This window comes from Capsicum annuum, chromosome 1 (assembly GCF_002878395.1).
Source record: "Capsicum annuum cultivar UCD-10X-F1 chromosome 1, UCD10Xv1.1, whole genome shotgun sequence".
Taxonomy (NCBI): domain Eukaryota; kingdom Viridiplantae; phylum Streptophyta; class Magnoliopsida; order Solanales; family Solanaceae; genus Capsicum; species Capsicum annuum.
In genome coordinates, this window is record NC_061111.1 from 188,616,812 (window position 1) to 188,627,514 (window position 10,703).

The 10,703-nt window shown below is 38.6% G+C and overlaps 1 protein-coding gene across 1 annotated transcript in view; it reads right to left on the minus strand.

The window, feature by feature from the left end:
• LOC107842790 overlaps positions 1 to 8,670 on the minus strand; it is a gene marked incomplete in the record, with an annotated part of 12,701 nt that extends 4,031 nt beyond the window's left edge. The window contains 2 exon segments of the mRNA XM_047408291.1: positions 8,253 to 8,479; positions 8,550 to 8,670. Coding sequence (XP_047264247.1) covers positions 8,253 to 8,394 — 142 coding nt within the window.
• Positions 8,671 to 10,703: the final 2,033 nt, after the last annotated feature.

Genomic DNA, 10,703 nt, shown 5'->3' on the forward strand with positions numbered 1-10,703 from the left:
TTGATTTTATAACTGGCATTATTTTATCCTTATCCTGAGATTCATGCTAGCGGTCAATCGCTAACCTCGTCTACTGGCGGCTGTATACCCGCGCTATGCAGGAACGGACCATTCTACTCCTCCTGTTTAGTATGCGGATTCGGTATCGACATTTGGACTGAAGTGGTGAGCTTTCATCCTTTCGAAAGACATCATTTCATGTTATGGATTTGTTTAGACACTTTTCTTTTATTTTGGATATTGATTTTGGCCATGGTTGGGGACATGTTCCAACCGAATTTGTTTACTCTTTCGGATAGAGGTTTTGTGGTACTTCTGGGGGTTGATATGGGCAAGATCGGTAGAGGTGTCAACCTTAGCATTGGTATTGATATTGAGGCTGGCATCATCGAACATAATTTATCATTGTTCCGTCATACTACATTTTGGGATTGATTTTCATATTTTGTTTTGGTGTTCCATTTGGTTTACGGTTTATGGTTCAGTTTGGTATGGTTGGGCGGTTGGTACAGTACGATCGGAGTCGATTGGGTCAGTCACGGTATCCCAAAGTCTTAATGAAAACAATAACGCTATTTAGTTATATGTTCGAAATTCAGCCCGTCTAAGGCTGGATATAGGTGGGTGGGTTGGGTAACAGCAGAAATCCCCAGTCTTGGTTAGACTTGGGATGCCCATTACGACAAGACCCGAGGTCGGGTCGTATCAAGTTAGTATCAGAGCCTAGGCTCATGGTCAACTGGGAAGTCCACAAAGCCGTGTTGAGTAAAGTCTCTTTTATAGGTGTGAAACGCGCCACACTCATAAGAGAGAGGCTGTAAGACATTTAGGAATGTTTCACTTTCTTGGTATTCTATCTTTAAGCTTGAGTTCTCAATCTTGGAATCTCCTCTAATCCTTGTTTGTTCGTTTTTCAGATCATGCTTCCTAGATCTAGAACTCAAGAAAATTCTTTCGTCCCATCTGGGGATAATGCTAAAGGGTACGTCCTACGCTTGGAGTACATCTTCGATCTCATGGTCCTATTCCTGATGGTGTTGGAGTTCCTCCAATTCCGGCTAGTTTTCCTCAAGTCCCTCAGGGCAACGTGACGAACGCAGAATTTCGTCAATATATTCATGTTATTGCCTAACTGATTGCTGCTCAGGCTGAGTGGGGTGCGACTGGTGCTTTGTCTGTTGAGGCCACAAGGGTTGATCAATTTATGAAGATGGATCCTCGAACTTCTACTCAAAGTGAAAATGGAGGAGGATCTACGGGGCTTCTTGGATGAGATGGAAAAGATCTTTCGGGTGATGCAGGCTACTAATGTAGAGGGGGTTAACTTTGCAGCTTATCAGCTCAAAGATGTTGCTTATCAGTGGTATGAGGAGTGGGACAGGGATAGAGGTGATATGGAAGAGGATGGGTTGTGGAGGCCTTTTCTAAGGCCTTCATGGATCGGTTCTTTCCTCAAGAGTTGAGGGAAGCTAAGATAGAGGAGTTTGTAAACCTCGGGCAGGGGAGGATGCCAGTAAAAGAATATGCTTTGAAGTTCCATCAACTATCAAGGTATGCTCCTGATTTGGTGGCTGATATGAGGTCGAGAATGAGGAAGTTCGCTTCTGGGTTGAATAGAGATTTGATTCTGGAGAGCAAGACTGCCTTGCTGATTACAGATATGGACATCTTGAGGTTGACTGTTCACATGCAGTAGGTTAAGGATGAAAAGAGGAAGCAGGCGCTGTTTAGGGATAGGCAGGGAAAGAGGAGCAAGTTTTCTGATCAGGGAGGTGCTCAGTCTCAGGGTGGTAGAGGAAGTGGCAAGTGGCAAAAAAAGAAGGGGAGTTTGGGCTCCTTGTCTGCTAGTGATCCTTATCAGTCGGGAGACAGGCGTCATCAGGGGGTGACAATTCTCGAGCACAGGTTGCCCAATCTCAGGCGAGCAGAGGTCAGTCGGTTTCTTCGTGTCCTCCTTGTCGTTCTGTGGTCGTCCTCATCGGGGTTATTGCGAGGAAGGAAGGGACAAGTGCTACAAGTGTGGCTAGGTAGGCCATCGACTCAAGGAGTGTTGCGGTTTGGCAAAAAAGGGAAACTCAGTCCTCGGTTCATTGGTCCTTATATGATTTTGCGGAGAGTTGGCAATGTTGCTTATGAGTTGGAGTTGCCATCTAGTTTAAGTTTGGTTCATCCGGTCTTTCATGTTTCTATGTTGAGGAAGTGTCTTGGTGATCCTTCTTCGGTTGTTCCTTTGGAAGGATTGGGTATTTCAGATTCTCAGTCTTATGAAGAGGTCCCGGTTGAGATATTAGATAGGCAAGTTCGTCGGTTGCAGATCAAGGAAGTGGCTTCGGTTAAGGTTATATGGTAGAACCATAAGGTGGAAGAAGCTACTTGAAAAACGGAAGAGGACATGAAGTCCAAGTATCCGCATTTGTTTTCTGCTCCTGGGATTCGTGTGGAAGGTATGTGTCTTGAACACATCTTTATTTTCTGAGCTTGTAAAAAGGAAAAATTAACATCTTTGCCTCTTTGTTGAAGGGATGTTTGATAATGCAAATGACTCTTGTGTGTGGTTACCCCTACCTTGTCCGTCATTCGAGGACAAATGTTCCTAGTGGGGGAGACTAAAACATCCTAGATTTTGACCCTTAGAAAATTTCCTGGAAATCCGTTCTCCGGACCCAACACGACTCATGGGTACGAGCCGTATGCTGGGGTACGAATGGTATAGTCCTGTCGTATACTGACCAGTGTTAGTTGGTGGGATGATTTTGGTCACTGGAATGGGTACGACTTAAGGGTATGAGTCGTAGGGTTTGGTACGAGTTGTATCAAGGACTCGTATGGTTGACAGTGTTGATTCTCCTGGTATATCATTCTGCCAGGATACGAATCGTATGTTGTGGTTACGACTTGATTGGATGAGTCATATACTGGACAGTGTTTGATCAAGGGTTGAGGCTTAGATACGAGTGGTGGATACCGATCGTATAGGAGGGTACGACTCGTATGGATCAATCGTATCCCTATGACGAGTTTTAAAAGGGATTTAAGTGGGGGTATTCTGGACATTTCCCTACTTACCCTAACTAGGATCTACGACTTCTAATACACTTAGGAGGTTATTTACCCTATTACTCTATTCATAAACACTTAGAAACTATTCCAAAACATCTCATAATTCTCTTAAGAGCTTTTAGGGCAAGAAGGCTGGGATTCATCTTACGGATTGCTTTGGGGCTTGCTTTGGTGATTTCTTTCCGTCAATTCTTCGGTATAAGGCATGATTCTCTTCCTTCATTGTAATTTCAACTAAAGGCATGGTTTATATGATTGATTTCATGGTTTCACTATAATGATTATGGTTTTCAAATATTATTTGGGGGTTTTGATATTGTATGTTTGGTTATGGTTTCCTATGGTTTTAATTATGCTTTTATATGCATAATGGTGGATTTAGACAATTGGATTGCATGGTAATGGTTTAATGGTTTTTGGAATTGGTTTTGGTTATATTATGCCCCCAAGGTGTTTGATAAAATGTTTATAAAGATATGTTCATTGCATTGACTTCTTTTAATGGAACTCTTGCATGTTTTAAACTGGATAAAGAATTTATGCATGGTTTAAATGGTTTGAAAAGACTAAAAGCTAAATGGTTATGCTTGTAGAGAATATGGAAGTCTCCCAAGTGGATTTAACATGGTAAAAGGAAGGGCACCTAAGGTCCCCTTAACCTAAATGGTTTGGCTATGGATATTACTTGCAAGTAATGGGGTGATATGACGATACCACCAATATTGGCCTTGGTTAATAAATGGTAAATGAATTATTTGAAGATGGTTCTAATTGGGCATTAATGGCGGGGTGTGTAGCTAAGCCGTGGAAGGTGGCGGTCACGGGGGGACCAAAACCAAAAACTCGTAGTTGCTGATATGAGGGGTCTTGATAACCATGTGCTTATGTCACATTTTATATTGAGGGATGTACTAGTCATCCCATAGGATATTTCCCGTTCGTGTGGCTACGCACTGGGGCTTTCAGCAGGGGGAGCTGAACCTATATGGCCCGTGGGTTATTAGGATGGCAAAGCTACACTGCCCAGATAAAGGTTTTAAATGCATGCTAAATCCGGTTCCCTTTCCCAGCACTCAAATATGTATGGTTGTATGCATTATGGATGGTTTTACTTGGTTTTATAACTGACATTATTTTATCCTCAACCTGAGATTCATGCTAGCGGTCACTCGCTAACCCCGTCTACTAGAGGTTGTATACCCATGCTATGCAGGAACCGACCATTCTACTCCTCCTGTTTAGCACGCGGATTCGGTATCGGCATTTGGACTGAAGTAGTGAGCTTACATCTATTCAGAAGGCATCATTTCATGCTATAGACTTGTTTAGACACTTTTCTTTTATTTTGGATACTGGTTTTGGCGATGGTTGGGGGCATGTCCCAACCGGATTTGTTTACTCTTTCGGATAAAGGCTTTGTGGTACTTCTGGGGGGTGGTATGGGCTAGATCGGTAGAGGTGTCAGCCTTAGCATTGGTATTGATATTGAGGTTGGCATCATCAGACATAATTTCTTACTGTTCCGTCATACTACATTTTGGGATTGATTTTCATATTTTATTTTGATGTTCCCTTTGGTTTACGGTTTATGGTTCAGTTTGGTATGGTTAGGCAGTTGGTGCGGTACTGTCGGACTCGGTTGGGTCGGTCACGGTCGTGACCCTATCTTAGAGTCTTAATAAGAACAATAACGCTATCTTGTTATATGATCAAAATTTAGCCCATCTAAGATTGGATATAGGTCGTTGGGTTGGGTAACGGGGGCGGTCCCCGGTCCTGGTTGGACTTGGGATGCCCATTACGACAAGGCCTGGAGTCGGGTCAGCTACATACCAATTCTACTTATCCTGACCAAATTCACGGGATTATTAATTAAATAATCAAGCTCCAATTATCACTGCCCCATGTTGCATGTCACAAACTAGACAAATGCGGAAGGTCCAATAAGTTTGCAATCAAATTATGATAAATAGTGGTCAAGAAGTGGGTGTGAAACTTGAAGACCAAGGTTCGAATCCTAGCAGACCAAAAAAAAAACTAGGTGGAACTTTGGAAGAGAGCAACGGATTTGGAGTGGCTGACTGGGTTGTTTAAAGTCGTTTTTTAGATGGCCAAAATGCCTGAAGAACCGAGGTGGAGTTTAATGGTTTGGTTGTACATAAACAAGGGTGACATTTAAAATTGCACCAATTATAGGGGTATAAAGCAGCTAAGCCACACCTTGAAAGTTTGGAAGAGGGTGGTGGAGATGAGAGCACGGAGAGGCATGTCTATTTTCAAGAACCAGCTCAGATTTATGTTAGGGCGTTCAACTGCAAAAGCCATTCATCTCGTAAGGAGTGAGTGGAGGAGTACATGGAGAGGAAGACGGATATACATATGGTATTCATCAACCTAGAAAAGGCATACGATAGTCTCAAGGGAGGTTCCATAGAGATACCCAGTGGTTAGAGACGTACCTGCGGCATATCGATTAAGGACATGTATGCCGGAGTCAAAAACCAAGCAAGGAAAGTGGAGCAAACTTAGAGCACTTCCCAAGTATGATGGGGTTGCACCAGGGATCAACACACTTAGCCCATTTTTATTTGCCTACGTGATGGATGAATTGATGCAACAAATCTAAGGTGAGATGTCATGGTGTATGTTATTTGCATATGACATAATTCTGATCGACGAGGCTCACAAAGGAGTTAACTAAGCCGGAGGTCTACAAACAAACTCAGGAGTCTAAAGGGTTCATGTTGAGCAGGACCAAGATCGAATACTTGAAGTACAAGTTTAGTTACAAAACACATGAGGCTGGTATGGAAGTGAGGCTTGATACCTATACCATCCTAAAAAAAAAGATGAGGATTTCAAGTATCTTGAAGCTATTACACAAAGTAGTAGGGTGACTGACGATGATGTCACACATAGTATTCACATTGGTGCAGGGTGGACGAAATGGAGGCTTGCATTCAGAGTCTTGTGCGATAAGAAGGTGCCATCAAAACTTAAAGACAAGTTCTACAGACTGGTGGTTAGGCAAACTATTTTGTATCGAACGGAGTGTTGGCTAGACAAGAACTCTCACATTCAGAAGATGGAAGTTGTGGAAATGAGGATGCCGAGATGAACATATGGGCTCACCGGGAGAGATAGGATTAGAAATGAAGATATTCAAGACAAGGTATGAGTGGCTTCAATGGAGGACAAGATGCGGAAAGCGAGGGTAAGATGATCGGACACGTGAAGAAGAGATTCACAGATGCCCCAGAGTGGAAGTGTGAGAGGTTAACCATGTATGGTTTCAAGAAAAGTAGAGGTAGGTCGAAGAAGTATTGGGGAGAGGTGATTTGATTGCACATGACACAACTTGAGCTTACTGAGGACATGACCTAAGATAGGAGGAGGATACATACTAGCGTAGAAGGCTAGTAGGTAGTTGAACATTGTCTCACTAGCCCTTTCATACTAATAGTTGCAATAGTACTCTTGTAGTTGCTTGATCTTCAATTTATGTTACTATATGTTGTTTCTTGTACTTCAATTATAGTATTATTTTGTTGTAATTGTTGTTCCTTTTTTGTTTTTGAATGTTTTGTCGTGCTATTAGTAGTTTGTTTTGGCTTCTTCACTTCTTGCAGTAGTACTCCTGTAGTTTCTTGATCTTCAATTTATGTTACTATATGTTGTTTCTTGTACTTCAATTATAGTATTATTTTGTTGTAATTACTGTTCCTTTTTTGTTTTTTAATGTTTTGTCATGCTATTAGTACTTTATTTTTGCTTCTTCACTTCCGTGTTTGTTTTTTCGAGCTGCTTTGATATGCTTTTCCTTGAGCCAAAGTATATCATAAACAACCTCTCTACCTTTCAAGGTAGGGGTAAGGTCTGCGTACACACAGTGGAATAGCCACATGCTTAAAGAGTGTCAACTGACACCCTAAATGAAGATTGTGGCTCTGGCACAGTGTATACAGTACCCTCCCAAACCCCACTTGTGGGATAGCACTAGGTATATCATTGTTGTTGTAAGCCTTAGCGCACAAAGTTACCTGGTACCTATGCTAGCGAGAGATTGTAGGTATTTATGGAATAGTCAAGGTGCTTTTAAGCTAACCTATACAACTTTTAAAGAAAAATTTTGTGGTCAAATTATGATGTATAAAAGATTCATATAAATGGCCCCAACTATTTTGGTATAGATGCATAGTCGATCGGTTTGATGAATATTGATGCACTAATCATGTTTTTGAGAAAATTACAACTGAATCAACAAGTGAGCATAAGAATTTGATAAGAACATTGGCTTCCTAAACGAGAAACATTTACTCCAGCTACTACCATATTTTTTCAATGTCATCTTCTCAACATCAAAAGGTAGTATAATTCAATACCTGTGATTAACAATTCATATAACAAACCCAGTTTTTGCAGATTCCCTTCTAATAGAAACTAAAGAAAAGGGACAACCACACATTAATTATTCTAAATTTCCTTTTTATGGCAGTGTTTCGTAAACTTGCAGTACGTTGAAAGCAAGCATAAAACTACTAAATTTATGATTACAAAATGAACCAGTACAAATGGAACGAAAATGATCGTGAGAACTCGTATAGTAGTTAAATTGATTAACAAGCTTACACCCTATTGTCCTCCCCCGGTTAGTCTCATGTTTTCCCTTCAGTTTCAGTTCCTAACTCAATCATTTGCCAGAGATGTAATGTACTTCATCTAGAAAAGAATGACCACTTTTTGGAGAGAAACATTTTTTTCTTTCGTTGTAATTAAAATGATATATTTTTTGGATAACCGTAGTGTCCGGACCACTTGTGCACACCTCGTCTAAATCCACGGATACCTGCTATCGCCCATGTAGCGGGCTAACTCTCCCCTTTGGCTTAGATGGGAAGAAGAAATCACCTAGTGTTTTTAACCCGAGACCTCATGGTTCCCGCTTCATTGATCTTATACACAACTCGGGTGCCATTTTTTTAAAATATATTTTGCTACCAAAAGTTGAAATTAAAGTGTAGTAGTTTTTAAAATGTAAAATTTATTTCAAGACTGCCAACCCATTTGGACATAGTAAAAAATGTTTGTGAAATGCAACAAATTTAAAGCAGCTGCAGCATGATAAGACCCAAGTTCCTAAATTGAAACATATGAATTTGATATTATAGAACTAGAAATTCCAAAGGGCATACCGGAAACTGGAGCAACATTATCGGCAGGAGTTTTATTCACCGGCGGGAGTCTCCGGTCAATGGGCTTCTTTAGTTGGGATGACGCTGCATCGACAGTAGAACTTCCGATCCTTCCAGTTGCTCGACGAAATGCCTGACCCATTTTCCTCAAATGATCTCTTTATATACAAATGTTATATGAGAAGTTGGTGTAAGATTTGTTTTTCTTTTTCCTTTTTGGGTTTTATGTGCTTGTTTAATTTTCAGTGAAATTGATTGGGGTAAGATTTGTTTTTCTTTTTCCTTTTTGGGTTTTATGTGCTTGTTTAATTTTCAGTGAAATTGATTGGGGTTTAACGAAAAACTGATCGCAAACTGAACGGAGAAATGGACCATTTGGAAAAAGAAACAAATAGGAAGGTGAGGGCATTTATAGTAGTTTTTTATTTTATTTAATTTAAAATTTTATTAATCAAAATTCAAATAAAATCTGAACATAAATGGACCAACCCATTGAAAAACACAACAAAATTAAAACATCTACTTTATCCTACCGTCCCGGCCCAACCCGGGTTCAAAAGGGTCAACATATCTACTCTGAGTAGGGTTTCCTAAAACATTAAGGTGTCGTTTGATGTGAGTTACTAAAACATATAATCCTGAGATAAAATTAGGATAAATTTTTTGATGTATTATTTGGTTGTCAATATTCGGGATAACTTATTTCGGAACTAATAAATAGTATCGGGATAAGTTATCCCACATATGTGATGGGATAACAATCCCAACACAATTTATCCTTGAGATAAACTATAAAATGACAAAATTACTCCTAAAATTCTTTGATTATCACTTTATATATATATATTACTTTACTTTTTTTTATATAAAATATAAGGTATTTGTATAACGAGATAGGTTAGATTTTAATGCGAATGAATATGAAATTTATCATATGAAGTTTAAATTTTTAGATGAGATCAAAAAATAAATTACAAAATTTTGTGTATAATATTTTGTTGTTTCTACACAAGTTTTTCATCGTTTTTATTTTACTTTTTCTACCAATTTACTCAAATAATTTTATTTAAAAATCCAAAAAAAAAAAAAACTAACTACTACATGATTCATCGTTATATATGTTTTGGAGAAAGTAAGAAATTCAAACTTACAAATAAAGAGAAAAATCATATGAATCAAAGAAATAATTTTTTATGTTGAGTAATGGAGAATCTAGCTAGCTATTATTTAAAAAACGAATCAAAACTATAGATAATAACATTTTTTCAAATGATTTTATTGATATATATATACACTTTACTTTACTACTATATATAAGAGAGAATGTGGAATTTTAGTAGTCCTCGCTAGGGGTGTTCATGGGTCGGTTTGGATCGGTTAGTGTTAAAATCATAACCAAAATCAATTTAGTCGATTTTTTAATTTCTAAAACCAAATCAAACCACAAAAATAAAATAACCGTCGGTTTGGTTCGATTTTTTGATTTTTTCGGTTATTGACTAGCCAACTCCAACCATCTCTAGAATAAACTTCTTTTAACTCATAGAAAAAAGTATTACATTAAATAATTTCTCATGAAATATTTTTACAATGATGGACAAATGACACTATAAACTCTTAAAAATCATAACAAACACATTAAATAAAATCAACATTGAGATGAAAAACACTAGCTTTGTATTGTAGGCACTAAGATTATCCAATAACATACAAACACATACATGTACGTTGTAAAACATAGTTTTGTACTCTGTTGCAGTGTACTGCAAAAAGAGACAAAGTTGAGCAAATTTTAGTAATCTGTTTACTTTATAGACTAGTTAGGTGAGCTAATCATATAGGGAAAAGATTAAATAAACAAGGAGACATAAAACTACCATTTGAACCAGGGATCATGGTAACTCATTTAAAAGATTCTTTTTTTATGTAACTGAAGCATCATATGGATTACAGTTTTCAGTCACCATTCATGTCATCTCTCTTGGGTTATTCACAAACCATATATCAATAAAAATTCAGTAACATTTAATAAAACCCCTCTGCACCATTGCCTAGATAAAGTTACATCTCATGAAACTTTGGGATTTTACTATAGAATAGAATTAGATTTAATCACCGAAAATATTTCACAAAAAATAAAGAGAAAACTACACTACGAAAGCGAGCGTAAACGAGCTATAGGGGGTTAGAAATTAAACAAGAAAATATTGCAATATCAGAGCTAGTCGAGACTCCTTTCAATGCGGTGCGGTGCTGCCTTTCAATGAAGAATAAAAGAAACAGTAGTTGATGTACTACGTATTGTGAAAGCTGAAGTAGAAAAAGTGAGGTAGGGACCGTAGGGTTAACTTATTAGTAATAGTAGATAGAGTTGGGCTTGGATTTGGGGTTTTGGGCAATTGGACTAAAGTATTGGTTGGGCTAGACATAGATTAAAATTTAGTTTAAAAG